The sequence below is a fragment of the Aethalodelphis obliquidens genome, unplaced genomic scaffold, assembly GCF_003676395.1.
Source record: "Aethalodelphis obliquidens isolate GAN/ISIS:26980383/991018 unplaced genomic scaffold, ASM367639v1 scaffold72, whole genome shotgun sequence".
In the NCBI taxonomy this organism is placed as follows: Eukaryota; Metazoa; Chordata; class Mammalia; order Artiodactyla; family Delphinidae; genus Aethalodelphis; species Aethalodelphis obliquidens.
Window position 1 is genome coordinate 2345847 of NW_020838016.1, and position 24723 is coordinate 2370569.

At 50.5% G+C, this 24723-nt stretch overlaps 1 protein-coding gene across 4 annotated transcripts in view; it reads right to left on the reverse strand.

Moving 5' to 3' along the window:
- Window positions 1–24723, reverse strand: part of KY (kyphoscoliosis peptidase) — a 49485-nt gene that overhangs the window by 20766 nt on the left and 3996 nt on the right. For 2 of the 4 annotated variants that reach the window (XM_027091690.1, XM_027091687.1), the window contains exons 3-7: window positions 21498–21560; window positions 10439–10513; window positions 8611–8673; window positions 5330–5412; window positions 1137–1245 (exon numbers count right to left, since the gene is read on the reverse strand). In XM_027091690.1, coding sequence (XP_026947491.1) covers window positions 1137–1245; window positions 5330–5412; window positions 8611–8673; window positions 10439–10513; window positions 21498–21560 — 393 coding nt within the window. Of the gene's footprint in view, window positions 1–1136; window positions 1246–5329; window positions 5413–8610; window positions 8674–10423; window positions 10514–21497; window positions 21561–24723 lie in introns of all 4 variants that reach the window. The other 2 variants (XM_027091689.1, XM_027091688.1) reach the window with 2 other exon arrangements.

A 24723-nucleotide genomic window follows, 5' to 3' on the forward strand; every position in this document is an offset into this window, starting at 1 on the left:
GTGTGCATGTGTGGGGTTTGTGTGCGTGCATGTGTGTGGGGGTGGGGTGGGGTGTGTGGGGATGTATGTGTGTGTGTGTGCGTGCATGTGTGCATGTGGGGTGGGGTGTTTTGTGTGTGTGGTGTGTGCGCGTGGGTGTGCGTGGGTGTGGGTGTGGTGTGGGTGTGCGTGTGTTTGGGGTGTGCATGTGTGGGGATGTGTGTGTGCGTGGGTGTGCGTGGGTGTGGGTGTGTGTGGGCCGTGCAGCAAACAAAGTCCTGACGGATGTTCTGTTTCCCATCCTGTCCCCTTAAAGCCCAGGCTGAGTGCCAGGGTTGGAGTTGGAGGAGTGGCTCCTCAGGTCCTATGGCAGATGCCCTACCTGTGTCAGGTGAGTTCATCCTCTAAGCCGCATCCCTAACTGCTGCTCTGGGAGGACAAAGAGAAAGCCCAGTGGCAGCAGGTCAGGGAAGCCCTGCTGGTCTCTATGTCACAGGGAAGTCACTAGAAGTCCATCCCACCAGGCAGCTCCTCCATGGACTGCGGGGTGCAGCATCCAGCTTCCCCTTAGCAACCACCTGTGGGATTGGCTTGAGCTGGTCAGACTCTCAAGGGTGTCCCATGCAGAGCTGTGGGCAGCTGCACAGGCCCAGGTCCCCTGGGGTGGCTCTGAGAACCTGGAGACTGGGCTGAGAGCAGAAGCTGAGGCCCCCACTGTGGGAACAGGCAGCTGGGAGAGGGGTGCCCACTCACCCACCACTCCCGGGTGTTTTGAGAAACCTCTGGTGTTACAGCAACTTTTCAAATAGCTATGGCTCATCCCCAGCCTCCTCCTTCTTGGAGATGACCTTCTGCCCTGGCTTCTCATCTCTGTGGAGCAGGTCGCCCAGGAAGGCTGGACTGAGGGAAGGCTGCCGCTGGGTGAGGGGTCTCAGCTCTGGCTGTGGGCAGAGGGCCACGTGGGATCCTTGCCCATGCACCCTTCATGGAGACTGCTAGCACACAGTGAGTTAACCTTGGTTATTGAACCCAGCCATCTGAGAGCCCCTCTCCTCCACCTTCCCTCTTCCTCCACACACATGGGTGATGGAGTCAAGCCCAGAGACGTTCCTCTGGGAACAGGGTCCCAGAGCCAGTGGCCCTACCGGCAGGCCTACCTATGTGGTGGCAGATCCAGATCCAGATGGCGCGGACCCTCTCCAGGTCACTGTGGGCCTCCTGGAGCAGGTCGCTCACCAGCGCGTCCAGGCCGCTCTTGACTGTCACCTGGGAAGTGGGAGGAGTGTGCTACGTCAGGGCCCAGACAAGGGCTGTGAGGAGCCCGGTGCCTTGCCACCTGCAGCCAGCACTGCCCTTCCTCTGGGCAGAGAAGGAGGAGAGGCCCAGAGGCTCAAAGGCTGGGCTTAGGGCAACCTTGATGCGGTCTGGACGCAGTGGGAAGTGCTGACCAGCTGAACCACTGGCCCTAGAGCCATCACATCTCTCTGCAGCAGCTCCTGGGGCCAGTCAAGTGGCCATCCGGGCGCTGTAGCAGCCCCTAGTCATGGTCAACACTACCCAAAGCAATCGACAGATTTAGCACAATCCCTATAAAAGTCCAACAGCCTTTTTTGCAAAAACGAAAAAACCAGTCCTCAAATTCATATGGAATTCTAAGGGGCCTGGAATAGCCAAAACCATTTTGAAAAAAGATGAACAAAGTTGGAGGACACAGATTTCTGAATTTCAAACTTACTTAAAGTTACAGTAATCACAACAGTGTGATATCGACATAAGGGTTATATAGACTAATGAAACAGAATTGAGTCTAGAAATAAACTCATACGTCTATGGCGAATTGACTTTTGACCAGGGTGCCAGGTCCATTCAATGGGGAAAGAATAGTCTCTTTAATAGATGGTACCTGACAACTGGATATCCATATGCAAAAGAAGGAAGTTGGACCCCTACATCATACCATATATAAAAATTAACTCAAAAATAATCAATGACCTAAATATAAGAACTTAAACCATAAAACTCTTAGAAGAAAACACAGGGGTAAATCGCGGTGACCTTGGAGTTGGCAATGGATTCTTAGATATGATACCAAAAGCACAGGATACAAAAGAAAAAATAGATTAATTTGGCTTCATAACAATAAAAATCTTCTGTGCATCAAAGGACAATATTAAGAAAGTGAAAAGATAATTTATAGAATGGAAGAAAATATTTGCAAATCATATACCTGATAAGGGTTTAATATCCAGAATATATAAAGAACCCTTATAATTCAACAACAAAATGACAACCTAATTTTAAAATGGGCTTGAATATACATTTCTCCAAAAATATATAAATGGCCAATAGACACATGAAAAGATGCTCAATGTCATTAGTCACTAGGGAAATGCAAATCAAAACCACAATGAAATACTACTCCATACCCACTAGGATGGCTATAGTAAAAAAAAAAAAAAAAAAGGCAATCATAAAAAAATTGGCAAAAATTTGAAGAAATTAGAACCCTTGTATATTGCTGGTGGGAATGTAAAACGGTGCAGCTGCTGTGGGAAACAATTTGTCAGTTCCTCAAAAATTTCAACATGGAATTACCATATGACCCAGCAATTCCACTCCTAGGTGTATATACAAAAAGAACTGCAGACAGATACTCAGATACCTGTTCACCAATGTTCATGGGGCAATATTCACAATAGCCAAAAGGTAGAAACAATGCAAGTGCCCATCACAGATGAATGGATAAACAAAATGTGGTATATCTGTGCAATGAAATATTACTCATCCATTAAAAGTAATGAAGTTCTCAGACATGTTACAACATGGATGAACCTTGAAAACACGGTGCTAAGTGAAACAAGTCAGACACAAAAAGACACAGTGTATGATTCTTACTTATATGAAATATCTAGACTAGACAAATTCAGAGAGACAGTAAATAAATTAGAGGTTACCAGGGGCTGGGAGGAGGGAGAATGGGGAGTTATTGCTTAACGGGTACAAGGTTTCTGCTTGGGGTGATTTTGGAAGTAGACAGTGGTGACGGTTGTACAACACTGGGAATGTAATTGATGTCACTGAATTGTACACTTAAAAACGATTCCAATGGCAAATTATATGGCATATGTTTTACCATAATATATAAAAAAAGAGCAAGTTAGGTTTTCTGCATGGATCCTCAGGAGAAAACAGGGCTGGGGTTGCTGGAAAGGCAGCCCTGGCCATGCTCACTCTTTCTAGAGAAGTAGGGGCACCTGTGCACTTACCTCTGCAATGGTTGCCCGCGCCTCCGTCAGCTCCCACCCTAGGTCCTCCTGACCTAGGAGGTTCCGCCGCTCACACGGGAGCTCCAGGACCCACCCTCTGAGCACAGGGAGACCGCCAGGCCCCTCCGCGTGTCCCCTTGCCCAGCTGCTCCAACACCACAGTCCTGTCTTTGTCCCTCTCCCAGGGCCTAGAAGCACACGTTGCAGGCCCGCATTACAGCCTGGCTGACTCCTGACTTAATCCCCAGCTTCGGTTCTATGGTTTCTGGCCCTTTGGTCCCCACTCACTGCTCTCTGAGGCTGTCCAGCAGCCTGTCCATCCCTTCCGGCAGCCATGACAACATATCCCACCTTGCACAGACTCTGGACGTCCCCCTTCCCTTCCCTCACTCTCGCAGATGACCAGGCCTCAGACTCAACAAAGCCCAGTGAAGACTTCCTTACCAACGAGCCCTCCTCCTCCGCTGGGCTCTCTGTTGGCCTCGGAGCCAGGCCGTGCCTTGGCAAAGCTGCCCTTCCTTCCTCAGGCGCTGCCCTCGCTCCGCTGCGTCCTCACCTCCTCCTCCCGGCCCTGGCGGCCCCAGCCTCTCCTGTCTGCCGTGTCTCTTCAAAACACTCCCCAGTCTCTCTCTCAGGACTGCCCACATCTAGTCTCCCTTCCTTGCCAGGCTCCTGTGGGGTCTTCCCTCCACTCCCTCCCCCTTCAACCCCCATTTGCCCTTCAGCCTGCCGGAGCCTGGCCGAGGCCTTCAACCTCCTCTGAGCGGCCCCCCTGGAAGTACGAAGGGCCTCAGTGCTGAGCAGTGGAAGGGAGCCTGTCTAGCCTCGCCTGGCCAGAGTGAACCATGACCGCACCTTCTAGAACACTGACCCTTCCTGGTCTCGCCCGGCCTCAGGTGGCTCCTGGCCCTGCCTTCCCCAAGATGGCACCCTCCCTATGGCTTTAGCTCTTAGCTGAATCTGACGGCTCCCAAAACAGGGTTTCCGGCCCAGACCTCTCCAGGCTAGATACAGCTCCGGGCTCGGCTATCCAGCTGCCCAGGGGTCACCTCCACAGGCGCTAGAGCCCACCGCACCCCACACAAACCATCACCCCCGACACGTGCTCCAGCTCCCTCACTCTGCGCGCCGAGAAGCTACCCTGCTTGCCCTCCACCGCTCAGCGCAGTGACTGGGCAAGCCCTGCCCCACCTTTACCTCACTGCACACACACTGGGGAGGGGTCCTTCCCCTCTGCTTCCAGCTCCTCTCCGTTCTCAGTGTCCCCGCTTCATCCAGGGATGCCTCCTCCTGCCAGGACAGCTGGACACCCCCTACTGATGCCCCTGCCTTGAATCAGACTCTCTGATCCAAGCTCCTATCATCACTCATCAGTTCAGCAAACAAGCTTCCTGAGTATCCACTACGTGCCAACACCAGGGTGGTTTTTCTAGGACTGCAGACGATCTCCCGGCTTATCGGCCTAGGATTGCTCACTCTGACCTTAGCAACGGGTCCAGCTCCTTAGCTGCTCCAATCAGACTCTCTGTGGTATGGCTCCTGCCTGGCTCCCAGGACCCCCGTGGGTCTCTCGGGCATCAGCTCTTGTAGCTGCCCCTCCCCACACCTGCCCCAGATGTGCCCAGGCCCAGAGGTGTGGGAGCTCAGCCGCCCACGTGTTCAGGGGTGAGGACTGCTGTGGTCATGTGGGTGCTGGCCATTTGCATCTGTGGTCCTCCCCCCATCCTCACGTCCCTTCCTTCATGGGCTGGGGCTGGCAGGGCTCAGCAGCAGCAGTGCCCCAGTGGGCAGGGGAGGATGGGACAGGGCTGGCCGGAGGCGCCTGCCAACAGGGCGGCGCGGGGTGTGTAGCCTGGGGCGAAAGCATCAGGACCGTGGGTGGGGTGGGAGGGTGAAATGGCCTCTGTCAGGGGCCCTTCTGTCCCCCTCCCACATACTGTGGAAAGGCGCTCCGTACTATCCACCCAAGGGACTCAGGATACACTCAGGAGGGGTCTGGGGAGAGCCTTTGCCGCCCTGGTTTGGGAAACTCCAAGCCGCCTTGTGGGGGTGACCATCGCAGGCAGAGGGCCCGGCTCTCCTACCTGTGAGGCATAGGTGTCCAGTTTCTCAAACTGCCGCAGGTCCAGGGGCATGGATTTCAGGCTGGAGCGATCCCAGGGGTAGGCTGGAAACACAAGGAGGTTGGTCAGGGTCTGAGACTGGCCAACGGGACTGCCTGGCCCAGGGCTCCCTGTCTTTTTGAGGAGCTGTGACGGCCTGACCTTCAACATGATTCCGGGACTGAAACACTGCTCTCAAGAGCTAGATCTCTTAGAAGGGTTCCTCGGTCCAACTGGTTTGGGAACCATGGCAACTCCTCTAGTCCTCTGGGAGACCCACAGGGATAGTAAGCAGACCCCAGAAGCCAGCAGTAAAAGAAGTGATGGATTGAACCTCAGTGAATTCAGCAGCCCCAGACGGACTGATGACAGAATTCCTCCTCCCCACCCCACAGTTTCCTGCAGATTCCCTGCTAGCTTTTCCAGGAATGAATGCTCTGTGGGAAGCGCCCAGGCAGCGCTGCTTGCCACTGATGTCCTGGCCACGGTGCCCAGGGTGGTCTGAAGGGCACCCGGGTGTGGGAGAGGGCAAGATGGTCCTGGGCCACCTGGACCTCTGTAGGGTGAGGTGCGTTTGGCACCCAGACAGGCTTCTTCCCTTGCCCATGGTCATCTGGAGACTGACCACTTGCACCCCAAGAAAGTTAAGAGTTCTGGCAACAGGTGCCCAAAGTACAGTGGGGGGGGGGGGGCCCTGAGGGAAGCTGGGCCTCAGAATCACTCTTCTACGCACAGCCTTTCTCAGAGGAAGCCAGGACACAGGACAGCCCCAGGCAGCTGCTGCAGGGTTGACTGACCAGTGGTCAGACCAACCCATGGATGGATGGGCAGCAAACCCCTGTCCCAGCACAGAGAAGAGCCTGGGCTCTGGCTGGGTCTTTCTTATTCAAGGCCCTCTGAGCCAGGCTGACCAAAATCAGGCAAGCTGGATAGGAGGACAGGGCGGGGGTGAGAGGCGGATGGGGCCAAAGGGGCACTGATACCCTGACTCCAGTGAATCAACTCTCAGCCTGCTATGTCAGGAACCTCTGGGTGCTGGGTGAGTCAGGGGTGCTGGTGGGACCCCAGGACATGACAGCAAGCCTGGGAAGAGCAGAGTAACATGGGAAAGTGCCTGGTGGGGCTGCACAAGGCCTGGGATCTAGTCCGGTGACCTCCCCCTCACTGGACAGTGCTAAAGCCAGCAGTCCAGTCTCCGGCGCAATCGATGGGGCACCTGGGAGAGTGAAAGAGACGGTGGATCACGTGGTAAGGTCAGCAGCACTCTTCTCCCTGGGAGGGTGCAGGGTAAGGGTCCTCTGCAGGCAAGCGCAGAGCAGGGGTGCGAAGCCGCTGTGCCCGGTGTGGGGCTGCGCCTGCATGTACCCACACAACCCTCGTGGACTGTGAGAGTCCTTTTTTTTTTCAGTTTAAAAAGAAAAGTAATTTATTAAATGTCTTCAAGTAACTGCGTGAGCTACAGGAAGACCAGAGCAGCAAGTGTAGAGGCTGCATAGCCAGAACCAGGGCTGTAGGTCAGACTGTGGAACTGCGGGGGACAGGATGCTGGAGAGTGTTGCCATTCCCACCGGGATGCATACAGTGGTTTCCTTGGTGCTATAGACTTGAGAGGTGTGGTGAGAGGGTGGGGACGCCACCAGCGCTGGCTGGAGCTGCTCCACGACCCTCCCTGGGCCAGCATTGCATGGCAGGCAGTGCCAGCGGGTCAGGGAGCTGGTCAACGTCTGGCCACAGAGGAGCTCCCAGCCTCCAGTCAAGTTCAGCCATCAGGAGCAGGCCACACGGGTCCTTCTGCACTTCCCCATTGCTGTGGGTCCCTTCCTGTTAGGACCCAGGCCTTCTCCCTTCTCAGCCTCAGACTGGATTTGGCCCCCTCTCCCTGCTCCCTCAGTCCCTGCTGATGCCCTGCAGGAGTCCTCATGGAGGGGGATGCGGGGGGGGGGGGGAGGAGGGTGTGGGGCGGGGCGAGGTGCTGGTCCCTGTGACCTCTGACACATCCAGGATCCGAGGCTGTTCCTCTCCTAAGAGGGGACAGGGTGCGTGGTGGGCAGGCAGGCTGTGCAAACTCTATGGTGAGGCTGTGGCCTCGCCCAGCAACCTAGCATTTTCTTTCTTCATTTTCTGCTCCTCTAATAAGCACCAAGACTCCCTGGACGTCCCCTGCCCCCAGCCCTCTGTCCTGTACAGTCTTACCCTGGAGCTCCCTAGAAGCCCAGCGCCATAGAGGCTCAGTGACTGCCTGGTGCCAGAGCTGGGATTTCTCGCCTCCCATCACTCAGATCACTTCAGGGCCTATCTCGGGTGGTCTACCATGCGGCCCTTGTCCTGCCAGACCCACAGAAGGGAGGGGGGACACAGCAGGAGACCCTGCTGAGCTTCCCCCCCTTCTTGGTGCCCTCTTCCCCCCACGGACTCTGGTTCCTGCCATCCCCTGACAAGGGCTGTCACAGTGACCTAAGTGGATATGAAGTGGACTTACACATTTAACAAGCGTCAGCTCTGCAAATGAGGTCTCCCCACCCCCATTTCAAAGAAGGATGCTGTTTCTAAAATGGGACTGAAAAACCCTGTTATTAAGAAAGTTTTACCCTTTCTTGGTTCCATTCTACAATATCTGAACATTAAGAATATCCATAATGATTTATGCCTCATTAAATTTACTTTCTGAGCAGATTATATATTTGAATATGATTTTGCATAAATACATTTTAAACACCAGTGGCATTAACTAAGTTATTCTAATTTTAAAGCAAAACAATGGGAAGAAGTACCGAACTGTACTAAACCTTAGATGCCATCTGGTCTGAGCCGAGGGGGAAACTGAGGCCCAGGGAAGGTGAGTGAGCGCCAAAAGCAGGATTTGAACCCAGGCCGTCTATTACCCATTCGGGATTTCTTCCTCTGCCCCACTCTGCTTATTCTCCTGCCTCCCTCCTTACGGATGCTTGGCATTCCATTTAAAGTTAATACAATTCTGAATTCTGTTTTTAATGTTTCCCATAATGGGCTGCCTTGTTATTGGTGGGGTTTATGCTTTAACTCTGGGATCACATCTAGTGTGTGAGCTTTTTACTTCTCTACCTGTGTCCATGGCAGACGCTGCCAATCAATCATGATACTCCTGTCCCCTGAGCCCAGAGGTGGCCCCAGACTCCCAGCACAGTGCTCCAGGGAGCCATTTCCAATTGAGCACAGATTGGCTCATGAGACTAAACCAACTTGCCGTCTCAGAGAATGGCTCCAAAGAAGGTACCACAACTTACCGTGGGCGTCTTTCCCTCCAGGCTGCCGGGCTCTTGTGTTTCCATTTTTATCGCCTTGTAAACCTACAATATCCCAAAGGTCAGAAGTAGAGACATTTCAGAAGAAATAGAAATGCAAGCACAGACGATTCTCTGTGTGGGTGTCCTTGTTTCTGACGTCTCCTCTTCACTGTCCCTCTCACAGCCTTCTTGGTCCCATCCCCACCCACCATGGAATTGCTGCTGGGATTGCCCCGGGCTTCCTGCTGAGGAATAGGGAGGACTGACAGCCAGGGACGGGATGACAAGAAAGAGAAGTGCAGTCTGTGAGCAGAGGGAGAATTTGCTTGGGCATCAAGCCTTGTGATTATTCAGTGGGCCTGCCTGGAGCTCCGTGTTCCTACCTCCTCTGGACGCTCCTGCCATCTCGGACCACAGCTGGGGATCCTGAGAGCACCAGTGAATTCACTACCAGATGACCCCAGGACAAGAACTGACCATGGGCAGCTCATGAAAGGGGGGAGAGGGGAATTATTCCTCGGGAAGGTTCAAGGACAACCAAATCCTATAAATCCAGGACTGTTAAGGCAGAATGGTCAGGAATTGTTATTAGACTCCACAGGCAACAGGAGAGAATTTCCTGCTGATCTGAAGCCAGGTCAGGAAGATGTGGGTCCCTGTTGGAACCAGAAGGAGCCAGAGGTGGGGAAGCCAAGGCAAGTTTTTCTCTGCCCTTGAAGTCCACTGTAGGTCTTCAAAGGTACAGAAGGTTGCAAATGTACATAGGCCACTCTGAGAAACAGTGGACCTTGTCTTTCTTACAGCCACATTTTGTTTCCACCTACATTCTTTGGTAGAGTGATGGGGGTTCAAAAGAGTAGCCAGATTTTTTGTGTACTTACTACACCTGGCTTGTGCATTATTGACGATCTCATTTTAGCTCATGACAATCCTATGAGGGATGTTGAATTATTTTCCTCCGTTTATACATGAGGAAATTGAGTCCAAAAGAGAGGTTAAGCCACTTGCCTGAGGTCACACAGCTGGGATCTGAACCCAGCCAGTCAACTCCCAGGGCCTGACCTCTCTACACCTGCCTGCCCTCCCGAGGCCCTGGCTGCTGAGGGCTGCGGGACCAGGCAGCCTTGGAGGAGCTGCCTTGGCCCCCGCCACGAGCAGACGTGAAGGTTCACTTCATGGACCTCAGCCTTGGCTGTCCTGCAGCCTCCGTTCCTTGGCCGGCATTTCCCCAGGCCCCTGTTTACCCACAGGATGGACAGATGCAGGGAGAGGACCAAGAAGGGAGCAGAGGAGACACCGTGGGCGTGGGTCTGGGCCTGTGCGCACAGCACAGAAGGCAGCCGGGTGCGGTGGTGAAGGGTACAGGCTTCATTAGGACCTGGGTTCTGATCCGCTTCCTAACTGGGTGACTGGCAGCTATTTCACCTCTCTGAGCCTTTGCTGATCTACAAGGTGGGGATAATACTGGTGCATATCAAAGAGTTAAAAACTCATTGAGTGTACAGTGCTTGGCACTGAGCATGCCACTTTTTAGGCAGTCAATAAATGGTGTCTAAAAACAACAGCACTCTTGTGATGAAATTCATCTTTAGCTAAATGCCTTGTGTTACCCACACCTAATGGCAGAGACTTAAGAACAGGGGTTGTTGAGTGTGGAGAAGAGAGTGCCCAGGATGAAGCTGTCGTGTCTCTGCCTCTTCCCAGTGTGTAGGCCCAGGTCACTCCTCTCCTTCCCCAAGAAGGTGTCCAGGCTGGGCTCTGGCCCTTCCAGCTACCCTCAATCCTCCCTGCCAGCCCATCACACATGAGTAGCCCTGTACGTACGTACGTTTAGCCAAGGAGAACTTCTTGAGCAGCTGGGGCATGGCATCCTGAGGGTGGACCTCCACAGTCAGCTGTGTCCCTGCAGAGGAATAGGGGGTGATATTCTCAGCCAGACGCTGCCAGGAAAGGGTGCAATGTCTCATGACAGATGTTTGATCAATAAAACACAATTGGTTTTAGAGCTTTCTTTTGAATATGCAAATAATTTTTGTTTACAGAACCAAAAAACAAGAAATAAGCAGACAGTTTCCCGATCTGGGCAAGATGGAGTAAACAAATTCTACCTTGTCTCTCCCACCGAATGCAACTGTAGGCATTGGAAAGAATGCATGGGCTGACTCTTTGAGGACTCCACAAAGTAAATGATAGGTAAATTGGGAAAGAAGATTAGAATTTAAAGCATCATCAAATTGGCAGAGTTGACCATTCCCCACCCCCAATTGTATTACCTAGACTGGACTCAAAGGCAGCCCCAAATCCAGCAGTGCACAATGGATGCAGAGAAAAAGTGCTCTAAGAGAAGCCCTTTCTTTTGGCCTGTGGAGTGAGAAAGGGAAACTCTAAGACTCAGAGTGTGGGAAATCCCCTGTTGTTTTTTTACCCCTTTTTTCCATTATCTCCTGACTCAGCCCCCAGGGAAGTTCTGCTGGTATCAGTGCAGCAGTGAGTTTGGTGGCCCGGCAGGCACCTAAGACTTTGAGGGGAGGTACCAGTGAAGCTATGATTCCCAAGAGTGTGGGAGAAAATACTCATTGATTTTTTTTCTCTCTTTGTTCTCTGCTGATTGGTTCCAGATGCAGGCAGAATTGTGAGAACTACCCAGAAGAGTGGGGAAACTAAAACCCCAGTTTTGGGGCCAGAGGACTGGAAGTGGGTCATAAAGAGGAGGGAGCTCAAGAAAGCAATTCCATAAAGTTATGGATGAACTCCTGTGGTCACCTCTTCATGGATGGACCTCATTCATGTTGTGCATGCTTTGATCTCATCCTAAGCATCATATCACAGTCTTTGAGAACTAAACTAGGGGGTAGACCAATGCCCAGACTGGCTGCTGGGTGGTGCATGTGCAGGGCAGACCTGTATAGTATTGCAAAGGCTACAATCCCAAATTACTCAGTATAGAGAAACCCTAGAAAATATCAACTTAAAAAGGAAAAGAAAATCAACAGATGCTAACCCCATGATGACACAGATTTTGGAATTATCAGACAAAGACTTTGAAAGAGCCATGATAACCATGCTCTGAAAAGTGAGGGCAAATAGTTTAAAATAAATGGAAAGATACAAAGTATCAGAAAAATGTAGAAGACATAAAGAAGAAAGAAATAAAAATTTTAGAACTGAAAACTATAGTTGTTTAAAAAATTATCTGGATATGCTCAATAGCAAAATAGAGATGACAAAGGAAAGAGTCAGTGAACTTGAACATAGATCAATAGGAATTATTAAGGAAAAACAGAGAGAAACAGTGAACAGAGCCTCAGGAACTTGTGTGACAATGCCTGAAGATCTAATGTTCATGTCACTGAGATCCCAGAAAGAGAGGAGAAATAGTGTGGTGCAGAAAAAAAAAATATTTGAAGAAATAACTATAGAATAATCAACAAAACCAAGAGCTGGTTTTTTGAAAAGATCAGTAAAATAGATAAAACTCTAACCAGAGTGACCAAATAAAAAAGAGGTAAGACACAAATCAGGAATCAAGACAGCAATATCAGAAATGAAATGAGTGATATCACTACAGACCCCGTATATATTAAAATAATAATAAGGGAATAGTACACATAACTCTATGAAGAGAAATTCTGCAACTAAAATGAAGTGAACCAATTCCTTGAAAGTTACAAACTACCAAAACTCACCCAATGAGTAGATAACCTGAATTTTCCTATATGTATTTTTAAAACTAAATTTGTGGGGCTTCCCTGGTGGCGCAGTGGTTGGGAGTCTGCCTGCCGATGCAGGGGACACGGGTTCGTGCCCCGGTCCGGGAAGATCCCACATGCCCTGGAGCGGCTGGGCCCGTGAGCCATGGTCGCTGAGCCTGCGCGTCCGGAGCCTGTGCTCCGCAACGGGAGAGGCCACAGCGGTGAGAGGCCCGCGTACCGCAAAAAAAAAACAAACAAACAAAAAAAACAACTAAATTTGTAGTTCAAAATTTTCCAAAAACAAACAAGCAAACAAAAACCAGACCCAGATGGTTTCACTGGCAAGTTTTAACAAAATTTAAAAAGAAATAGCACCAATGACAATTTTTCACAAGATCCTTCAGAAAACAGAAGAGTATAGAATAATTTATATCCTTTTATGATACCAAAACCAGACAAAGACAGTATAAGAAAAGAATATTACAGACCAATATCCCTTATGGACATAAACATAAAAATCCTCAACAAAATATTAGAAAAATAAAATCCAGCAACATAGTAAAAGAATAACATACCACAACCAAGTGTGGTTTACTTTGGGAATGCAAGGCTAATTCAATATTTGAAAATCAATGAATGTAATTCACCATATTAGCAGGCTAAAGAAGAAAACCCACATGATCATATAAACTGATGCAGAAAAAGCATTTGACAAAATTTAACATCCATTCAACAAAACCTCCCAAGAAGCTAGGAATAGAAGGGAACTTCTTAATCTGAACAAAGGGCATCTACCAAAAACTCAGAGCTAAGAGCATATTTAGTAGTGAAAACTGGAATGCTCTCCCCCTAGGATTGGGAATAAGGCATGGATGGCCACTCTTACTGTTCCTAATAAACACTGTACTGAAAGTCCTACTCAGTGATATAGGACAAGAGAAAGAAATAAAAGTCATATAGATCAGAAAGGAAGAAATAAAAGTCTTCTATTCACAGATGACATGTCTGTCTACAAAGAAAAATCCCAAATAATCTACAAAAGAATTTTCTAGAACTAAAAAGTAAGTTTAGCATGGTCACAGGATACAAGGTCAGCACCCCAAAATCAATTATATTTGTATTGGCAATAAGTGATTAGAAATTGAATTTAAAATTACTATTTCTCATATCTCCAAAAATGAAATACTTAAGTATAAATCTAAAAAAAAGTGCAGGAACTCTAGGCTGAAAGCTAAAGAATATGATCACACAAATTAAAGAATACTTAAATAAGTGGGGAAACATATCATGTTCTGAACTGGAAGTCTCAATATTGTCAAGTTGGCAATTCTCCCTAAATTTATCTATAGATTTAATGCAATTTCAATCAAACTCCTTGCAGGAATTTTATAGATGGTACATATAGGCAAGATGATTCTAAAATTTAGATGGAAAGGTACAGCAACTAGAATAACCAAACTAATTTTTTAAAAAAATTAACAGGACTCCAGCTGATTTTAAAATGTACTATAGGACTTCTCTGGTGGCAAAGTGGATGAGAATCTGCCTGCCGATGCAGGGGACATGGGTTTGATCCCTGGTCTGGGAAGATCCCACACGCCACGGAGCAACTAAGCCCGTGCGCCACAACTGCTGAGCCTGTTCTCTGGAGCCTGCGAGCCACAACTACTGAGCCCATGTGCCACAACTACTGAAGCCCACGCGCCTAGAGCCCATGCTCCGCAACAAGAGAAGCCACTGCAATGAGAAGCCTGCGCGCCACAACAAAGAGTAGCCCCTGCTCGCCGCAACTAGCGAAAGCCGGTGCGCAGCAATGAAGACCCAATGCAGCCAAAAATAAATAAATTAATTAAAATCACTTAAAAAGAATAAAAGATGTACTATAAAGCTAGAGCAGGGCTTCCCTGGTGGCGCAGTGGTTGAGAGTCCGCCTGCTGATGCAGGGGACACGTGTTCGTGCCCTGGTCCGGGAAGATCCCACATGCCGCGGGGCGGCTGGGCCCGTGAGCCATGGCCGCTGAGCCTGCGCGTCCGGAGCCTGTGCTCCGCAACGGGAGAGACCACAACAGTGAGAGGCCCGCGAACCCCAAAAAAAAAAAAAAAAAAAAAAAAAGCTAGAGTAATCACAACAGTGTGATATTGGCAAAGGGATAGATATATAGCTCAATGGAACATAACAGCGTTAAGAAATAGACCCACGCAAATATGGCAAATTGATTTTTTACAAAAGTGCAAGGACAATCCGATTAGAAAATGGGTAAAAGAATAGATATATCACCAAATAAGATGTTCAACATCTTGTTGTTGTTCAACGTGATTAGCCATTAGGAAAATGCAAATTGAAAGCAGAATGAGATATCACACCTATTAGAAGACCAATAATAAAAAAAATAGTGGCAATACTATATGCTGACAAGTATATGCAGGTGGGATTGTAAAATGATACTGCAGTTTGGCAGTTCCTTATAAAACAAAACATGTACTTAACATATGACTCAACAATTACACTTTTGGGCTTTTATCCCAGAGAAATGAAAACTCATGTTCACACAAAGACATATACACAAATGTTTATAGAAGTTCTATTCATAATCACCCCAAACTGGAAACAACCTAAATGTCCTTCGATGGGTGAATGGCTAAACACTTTGTGGTACATCTATATCAAGCTGTACTTCTCAACAATTCTCTTAGGAATGAATGATGGGAGGATGTGACTACAAAGAGTCTGCACAAGAGACTTTTTGGGGTGACAGAACTTCCCTGTATTCTGATTGTGGTGGTGGTGACGTGAATCTGTGCATGTGTTAAAACTCATAGAACTCCACACCAGAAAAATCCAATTTTACTGTATGCTAGTTTAAATGAAGATAAAAATTTTAAAATACCAACCAAACCCCAAAGTCAAAGCAGAATGAAAACAAAACAAAAACTTGTATGATACAGAAAGATGTAAAAATAGAAGGTGACCCTGAAAAGCAGGATTACAATAAACATGCTTTTTGTATCCTGCTTTCCTCACTTAAGTCTTTACATGTCAGTGAATATAAAGTCATCTTCACAAGTCATCATTTTAAATGGCTGCATAATACTCTGTTCTACAAATGGTTTATAATCATTATAAGCAATCCCTTTTCGTTGGATAGTTAACATTTCCCGTATGTTCTGCTATTTAAACAGTGATGTGATGAACGTTCTGATACACACTGCTTTACACACTCTTCACATCAATTCCTTCAAATACATTCTTAAACATGGATCAAAAGGTATGGAGATTTTTAAGGCTTTTGTTAGATACTGGCAAACTTTTCACATGAATGATTTTAAGTTTACGATCCTCTCAACAGTGCAAGAGAATGCCTACTTTGCTCATCCTTGCCGTGTTTGATGGCAAAATTGGCCACACTACTTTGTACTTCTTCCTAAGAAGAGGTCTTTTATTCCTTCCATCCCATTTGGCCCAGCCTAATGATGTGATCTGGCCAGTTAGCATGTGGTAGAAGTGACGCTGTGCAAGCTCCGAGCCTAGGCCTAGAGCCTTTGCCGCTGCCACTTCCATTCTTGGGATTCCAGCCACAACTGCCAGGTGACTGCACCCAGGCTAGCCTCCTGGAGGATGACAGACCACATGGACAGAGCAGAGCCATCTCAGGTGAGGCCACCCTAGACCAGCTGCTCTCCAGCCAACCCTCCAACTGACCACACACATGAACGAGCCCAGCCAGGACCTGCAATCAGCCAGGTGTGGCTCAGACGAGAATATCCAGCCAACCTGTACACTTGTAAGCTGGTGATTGTTTTAAGCCACTGAGTCTTGGGGTGGTTTGTAATGTAAAAATAGAGTACCGATACACTCACTGACATTTGATTGTTATTAATCCTTTACATTTTTATCAATGGACAATGACATCTCATTGTTTTTGTGTATTTCTTTAATTTTCAGTGTAGTATTTTTCATATACTTATTTGCCATTTTAAATCTTATTTAATGAATCACCTATTTGCCTATTGATGCGTTATTTTTTCCCTGTTGATTTTGTAAGAGCTCTTTTTACTAACCCTTTGCCTGTTAAATGTGTTTTCACAGAATAACAATACTGACTTTCCTGTGTAGCTCATGAACTTGCTCTGCCTGCCAAAGAGGGTAATTCTCAAACAATTTTAAAAGATACAATGTGGCCTCCCGAGGGATTACTTTAAAGGGGTTAATATTCATTTTGAGTGTAGTTTCTAGCACATTCACTGTCAAAGAAAATCAGCCTGCGATTTGACAAGACGTTAAGCATTTCAGAGTTCAAAGCATCATTCAGGTCTGGTCACAGGATCGGGTACCATCGCCATGGGCAGCCAACTCTGCCTGTGTGTCTTCCCACGAGGCACGAGGCACAGCCTGCTCACCTCTGCCTTTGCACTTTCTCCCCCAGAGACACTCGGAGTCAGTTTTCAAAGTGGGTGCCAAGCTGTACTTGGCTGCCAGATTCCTTGTGAGAAAAATGCCCACTTTCTCCCCTTTTGTAGTTCGCAACACACAATGCTCTGAGAAGTCCTGCAGAAGTCTACTGGACCCAGTACTATTTTATCAAACAAAATCTGGGAAATGCTGAGCTGCAACGATCTCCAGAAGTGGAGGGAAGCTGCAAAACTGACCCACCTGTTGGTTTAGGGCTCAACAACAAACCTCTTCCCCAAACTTCTCCTAACGTCTGGGTACTTCCAACCACTCCAATCCAGCCACGTCGCTCTGTCAGAGAATGAGCAAGCCGAAAAACAAAATACTCTTTAAGCCCTTCCGGGGTGGTCTCACGCTGGGAACTCGCCCTGGCCGGAAGCTCCACCCATCACTGTTTCTCATCCCTTCCTGCTTCCTGCACTGCCTCTTCTCTCTCCCCTCTGACGCCCAGCATCCTCCTGAGGCCCACTCCTGGCTCTGTCCCAAAGTGGCGCTGCTGATTATCGCTCCCCTCCCCGCCTCCCTGATGGGTGTGGGAGTGTGATTCCTGCTCTCATTCACCGCTGTGTAAGAGCCCTTCCGGGAGGCTTCTCTGCTCTACACAGGCCTGGGTCTGGGCATGCTGTCCCCTGGTGAGCAGGGTCACAGTACCCGTGCTTCCTAAAGGTGTGAAGTGCTAAGAGTTTGCTGACTACAACATTCCTGTATCAAATAGGACTCTTAATTTATGGAAAAAAATTAATTTGGCCAATGATAAAGAGTGGAGCATTATTGGAGCACCATTTAAAGTGAGATCTAAACCCTAAGTGCAGTCAGATACCATGACACTAATCTTAGTCACATCTAAACCCAAAGCAGCCCCTTCCTGGGATTTCGGGTCACCTGGCTGGCTCTCTCATGGCACCCCTCCCCACTTCTACCAGTTGTCACCCAAACAGCATTTTCTGAAGCTGAAACTTTGGCTGTCTTAGTAAAAGTGTATTAGCAATTATTTTCTGCTACATCTGAGAAGTGGTTCCCAGGCCCTTTTCCCAGATGCTACGGGCTCTGCTTCCGTCTCCCCACCCTCGCAGACGTGGAGATGCAGCAGGCAAGCCCAAGCCCGTCCACTGGCCTGCTGCCCTGGGCCTGCCTTCTACCCCGTCAGGAGAGTCCTCCCACGCGAGAGCTTATCTCCAGGTCTCTGCGGCTTTGAATCAGGCTGTGTCTAAAGGCCTAATTTGCTCAGAATTCCAAATGCAGAGATGGCAAACAGATTTCGTGTTGTTCATTAACTCTGACTGATTGGAAGTAGTTGCCTGGAGCGCTTATCAATTAGCAAAGATTGTCAGGTATGTGCGTGTGTATGTGAATGTGTGTGTGTGAGTGCACACACACACACGTGGGTGTATATCAGTGTGTGGAGGCTGCAGGATTCACGTCAGATGTTTGCCATCATTGACTTAAGGTGGTCCTTAATGCTCCCCGTAACTGGCTGCCTGCCGCCTTTACAACCTGGATCCTCTGCCTTGGAATTTTTTCCTGCAGTAGCTGAGAGTCAGAAACCCTCAGCTAAAGAATTTGTAATTATTAAAAAAATGACCCTTAAACAGCCCCTGGCTGGGTGTTCAACAGAGGTTTCTACCCAGAGTATGGCAGTCAGCTTTAGTGCCGGAAGCGTAAGCTCTGACATCCCAGGAACAGTGAGCTGAATGATGACCCGGGACGGTCCATCTCTGTAGATCCCGCACCGGGTACTGCAGTGGCTCTAGTCGTGGGATGACAGAGAGTGTGCAGAGCTCAGGGCCAAGACCTCAGGGGCACCCGTCAGGGGGTGATGAAGGGCATCTCCTGCAGCCCTGACTGACCCTGGCTTCCACTGGGCTCTTGAAAACCCAGGGCCATTCATGATTCTTTCTGCAGAATGGAGCTCGACAGGGATGTCACAAGTCTGGAAACACAGCAGTTGGAGCTTAGTGCACGCGTGATCCAAGAAGGCACAGAGTGTCTGCGTGGGGATGAGGGTGGGTGACCTGGAAGGATGAGGCCTCAACCCAAATCTGATTCGTCACGAATAACTTTCGGGGCCTGAGGCCACTGGGGTCCTGTGATCGTTCCCCTCTCATTCAACGCACACACCCATTGCAGATGAATCCTCCGAAGCCCTCTTCCGCACGAAGATCCAAGATTCCAGTGATCTTTCTGTCACCTGTCGCATGAAGTTACCACACGCGGTGTCCCTCTGCTGGGAGCTCTTACCCGGAGGCCGCATGACCCGCTGCTCCACCGCCTCCCTTACTCAGATGTCACCTTCCCAGGGAGGCCTTTCTCAATCACTCTATTTTAAATCATTCCCTGTAGTAGCTGCATGATGGCCCTTAAAGCTATCCATGTCCTAATTCTGGAACCTGTGAAAGTTACCTTATATGGCAAAGGGGACTCTGCAGATGTGATTCGCTTAAGGGTCTCGGGATAGGAAGGCAATCCTGGATTATCCGGGTGGGCCCAATGTCATCACCAGGATTCTTATAAAACAGAGGGGACTGTATCTACTTTACGGAGAGAAGGCAACGTGAGAGTGGAAGTAGAGATTGGAGTGACGCAGCTACAAGTTGGCGAGTGCCAGCAGCCTCTAGAAGCCGGCAGAGTCAAGGAAAAGGTTCTTACCCAGAGCCTCCGAAAGGAAAGGAACCTGCCTGCCAACCGAGAGACTGATTAGCCCAGTGAGGCTGACTTGGGACTTGTAGTCTCAGAACTGTTAAAGAGAATACATCTGTGTTAAGCTACCAAGTTTGTGACAATGTGTTACAGCAGCCGCAGGAAACTAATACACACCCATGTGCACCCCCCCATCCCCCTTCCTGCTTTATTTTCTCCCCCAGCCTTATCTGACACCTTGCATTTTTCTTGTTAGGGTCATCTCTCTCCCTCGCTAGGTGTCAGCTCCGCGGGGACAGGAGCCTTTGTCTGTTGTGTTCTCTGATGGATCCCCAGTGCCGGCATCCAGAGCTGCTTTTTGTGGAATGGACGGATCAGCGTCAGTGTGGACTCTGGCTCAGCCCCAGAGCAGGGCAGCCTCTCCCTCACTGTGGTCCAGGCTCCCTTAAGACCTGGGGTGGCCCATCCTATCCCAACCTACGATGGACCCTCTCCTGTTTGTTGGATGCCAAGGCGACCCTCCCTCCTGCCCTCTGGAAGCGTCAGATACTGGGAGGTGGCACGTGAATGGCCCATGAGAGCCAGGGTATGGTGTGCCAGGTGAGGCTCTGGAGAGTGGCAGGCCCCATCCCACTAGTCCCACCCCACAGGTCTGGCAGGAGCACCCCGCTGGGGGACTACAGCATCTCCAGTCTCAGACTCCTCCTCTGTAAACAGGAATAACACCATGACCCCATCAGGGATGTGGCCAGAACTAAGCGAGAGAAGTGGTTGCTAATCCACTCTCACTCTAGTGAGGTATCACTTACTCTTATTTGGGGTGAGCTGTGCTGCTAGGTCCATTTCAGAGAAGCAGGGGCCTGGGTTTGTCCTGCAGCCATAGTCCCAGGAATTCTGCCCTAAATGGATACTGACCTAGATTGCAAGGACAGCTGGCCACCTCCTGCTGGGAACTTGAGCTGACAGGCCCTTCCTCACTACCTGCCAGTGCCTTTCCCTGGGGATGGTGGGTTAGCCGGTGTCTCAGACAGCGATTCCCCGAGGACCTCCGAATCCTCCAGGGCATCCTCCTTCCACACTGCACCCTGGACGTAACCCTTATAGATTAGGACATCAGTGCTGAGAGCACCAGTGGTGACATCTTGGGGCTGAGTCTACGAGAGCTCTCAGGCACCAGGCCCTGAGCAGAAAAACCGGGGTAGCAGGAGGGGAGGTTAGTGGGGGGGGGGAGTGGAGGTCTCTAACCTGGCCTCTCCTCCAGCTGTAGCTGTGGAGCCATCCCATCTCTACCCCGCCGTGCTCTCAGATCCAGTCACCTGCAGAGTCCGCACGGGGCTGCCCTTGCCTGCCCTCCCTGAGCCCCCAGGACCCGTCCTGGCAAAGTGAGGATTCTTGAGGAAGGGCTCTCTCACTCCCCATTGCTGAGTTAAACTTGTCCCTGGGTGGAAGGGCCTGGAAGGCTCAGCCTCAGGAGGAGAGGCCAGGGAACCGCTGTGCCTCAGTGGGAGGGAAGGCTTGCACACGGTGAGCCAGTAGGGGGAGGCCAGTTTCTACGAGAAGCAGAGCTGTGAGAAGTGTAACAGCTGAGGCCTGGTGGTGGTTGGGGGGTGGGTGGGGCCGGCGGGGCAGGGAGGGGGTCAGGCGGCTCCCGCTCTGACTCTTGCTGGCCATGTGATCTTGGACGAAAGAAAACCTTTCTAAGCCTCAGCTCACTCATCTGCGAGATGAAGATAGTAAGAGCACCGATCAAATACGACTGTTGTGAGGCATAACCCACATGAGAATGACCATGTACGTGGTCTGGCAGGGTGCCTGCCATGAAGCTGGCACTCAGCAAATGTGAGGTACAGTGATGACAACCAGGGGGATGATGATGACAGCAGTGCATGCTGGAGCCCGAGGACTTTACTTCTCTGTTCCACGACACATGCAGCCTCTCACTGTTTTCCATGGCATGTGGGAGAGGAGAAGGGTGCTCCAGCATCCCCAGGACAGAGAGGCCCCTGCTCCCCACGGTCTGGGCTCTGCACCTGCTGTCTCTGGCCAGAACAGTGGATCCGGGCACACAGGAGCTGGGGGAAAGGTCACAGGCAGTGGCGGAACCTTACCTTGGTTGTCGTAGGAGGTGATGACCTGGGTCTGCTGGGCGTGCTGCTTCTCCACCAGGTTTCCTATTTAAGGAAGACAGAGGGAACTGCAGTGACCACTGGGCCCACGGTGGGGTGGATTTTTCCCCAGGCAGAGGAGAGAGCTGCCAGGCGTGGTCTAAACACGTGTGAATCAGCAGAGTCACACACCTGAACACAGGCAAGTGACCGGGAGCCCGTGTACGCACAGCCTCACGCTCTCGGCAGGTGCCGGCAGAGGCTGGGTTTTTCTAGAGAAGCTGGAGACGCCTCCCGTGGGCTAAGTGACCACAGCTCCTGACTTTGCTGCAGCCGGGCCCAGTTCCCAAGGTGCAGAGGGTTGCCCCGCTGATCTCCACACCTTTCTTTGGAATAGCCAGGGAGGCTCCTATCCTGATTACAGGCCTGAAGCTTCGACTGGTTAACTTTGCCAAAGACCCCACAGCCAGGTGAGACGCGGGACTTGAACCCAAGTCTCCAGCCTCCTGCCTCCCTCTGAGAGGAATGGGGGTGTGTGGGTACCCTGCCGCCTACTGTACCCTAGGAGCTGGGGTGCTTGCAGTTTTGTTGTTTCACAGACATTTGCAGGGCACCTGTTCTGCAGGGTGAATGCTCTCCATGCACTGGCGATATTCATGTCCCGGGACACAGAGCTGTCCTCAGAGCCTAGTGGAGCCAGGCTGCTGTGGAGAGATGCTCAGCTGCTGCCATAGGCCATGGAGGGGTGGGGGAAGGGCCACTACCACCCTGGCCTGCCATCTTCTCCCCTGGTCTCCCACTGGGCTGCAGAAAGGCTGTTGGGCCTGTCACTGGAAGTGACCACTGGCACCTGTGCCTGGACCTGGTGCAAGCACTCAGGGGCACTGGCCTGACCTGGTTCCATTCATACGACATCCCTTGTGTACCCAACCAGATCTGTCACTCAGCGTTTCCCATGCCTGGGCTCAGGCAGAAGCCAGTCAGGGTGGATGGGTGGGTGGGTCACTGAGCTGGGCTGGACGTGCGATCCTCCTGGCTGGGAAGCACATCCTCTCCAGCCTTCTCTATAAGCAGGCCCAGCCAGGACCCTTAGCCCCCACCGGGCTGAGGTCGGTTGGTTGGCCAAGGGCCAGGACCACTGTGTGTGCCAACCCAGGGTGATGCAGTATGCTGGGTTGGAGCTCCAGGCCAGACCCAGGCGAGGACAGGGCAGCTGCCTCCTGCGGGCACAGCTGGCCGCATCCCTGCTCTGCTGGCTGATGGAAGAAATAGGATCTGGGAAGGGAATCCTCAAGGAGGATGATTGGCTGGCATAGCTGCTGTGGGCTATTTATAGTCAGGGTTGCACAGTTGGTTTCCCTGTAGCTGTGGGGCATTAGTCCCTGTGCTGCTAGGCAGACTTCGGCCAGGACCAAGGAAAGCAGCCAATCACAGCAGGGGAAGCCCGTTGCCGGGCAAGCTGGTGGCTCAGCCCAAACACCTGCTGCTTGGAAAAGTTTGGAGTACTCGGGCTCCCCCCACCCTGCCAACGCCCCAGCCCAAGGAGTGCACAGTGCAGAAAGAGGGGGGACATGTGCCCTTTTGGACCAACCCCACGTTCAGCCACATTTGTGCACACTCCACCAAGCACAAGCCATCAGCTGCTTCCTTCTCAGATGAAAGCCATCCAGTTACCAGGGCTGGGTGCCTTGGGCACCAGCAAGGCAAGTATGTACCCAGGACCTCACCATCAGAAAACACAGAAAGAAGCTGGAATTTTAACCTCTGCACGGATGCAAGCATGCCACTCGAAAAAATAAATCAAATTTGACTTAGTAAATTTTAAATTGCGTTATGCTGGTGGAGTGGTGGAACCATCATCTTTCCCAGGCTCAAGGCCTCTGTGTGGCCTCTCTCCAGCCCTGCACTTACCTGAAACTCTCAGTTCTTGGGTGGTATTGCAAGAACTATAATCATTCTCTTTATCGGCTGGTACATTGTACTAAGACCCACTTCATGTCTTAAGGAAGACTCTTGTAAGAGTTATCACGTCTCTTTGTGTTTTGTTATATTTTTCCACTAAACTTCCCCCAAACCAGGAACCCCGAAGACAGTAAAAAGAGGATGAATTCAGTATATTTCAGTCCTCTCCTGAGGACTGATAACATTAATAACATGCCCGAGAAGCCATAAGATGAATTTCCAACAACTCAGGCAAAGTAAGAGCTGCAACAAACACAGACGCAGTGTCTCTTTCCTCCCACGTGGCCCGCCTGCCCTCCACCCACCCGCACACTGGCCGAGCACGCCTCCCTGCACGGGCTGCTATGTGCTTCTGTGGCTGTCAGGTGTCTGGAGGTCTGATTCTTACTGTAATTCTCAAGAGCCCACAGCACAGTTTCGCTAACCTTGGCGTCTGCTTAGGTAGAGCTGGAACTGGTGCGTCTACCATCTGATGGCCCCGTATCAAGGTTTAGGAAGCCGTCCCACCCATGCATGCCCACCAGCCAGGACTCAGAGGGTGGTCCCTGGTGGGGGGGTGTCTTGAGGATAAGTTATCTCCATGCACAGTGCAGGGGACACAGGCAAGCTCTTCACCTCCAGGGTGCTGAGACTCGGCTATGGTGAATGGCATTATGATGCAATCATTCTAACATGGCCCCAGGAGGGCAGGCACTCCCGACTGTCCCATTCACTGTTCCATCTCCAACAATTAGAACCCTTCCCGGCACAAAGTAATCACTGTCGACCTTTACCGAGGGAATGAATGCATGAACTTACTTTTAGAATTTCATCCTCCCCTTTTGTTACTGTCAGAAGGATGGCAGAGCATAGGTGCTCTGTTTTGTTCAATTGGGGTCCTGTTTCCCCATTTGTGGAGGGTCATGGGGGCGTGGATCCCTTCCTACTGGCATTTGATGAGTCAGTCATCCAATCCTGGGGCTCACACAGTCGGAATCTGACTGAATCCCCTACTGGGGCTCAGGGAATGGAGGTCTGATTCTTACTGGAATTCTCACATGCCCACAGTGCAATTCCACAGTGTTTGTTCCTGGAGGCCGGGCTTACAAACCTCACAATAAGGGCACAGAATAAGGCCCAGTATAACGGTTCATGCATGGCCTGGTCAGAGAAATTCTGGGCCTGCGGGGGAAAGACACCTGGCACCATAAAGAGGCTTTGGAAGCTGATTTCTTCAGATCTTATTGTATTCTGGATCCCAGGCCAGGAGCCACAGAACCCTTGAGTG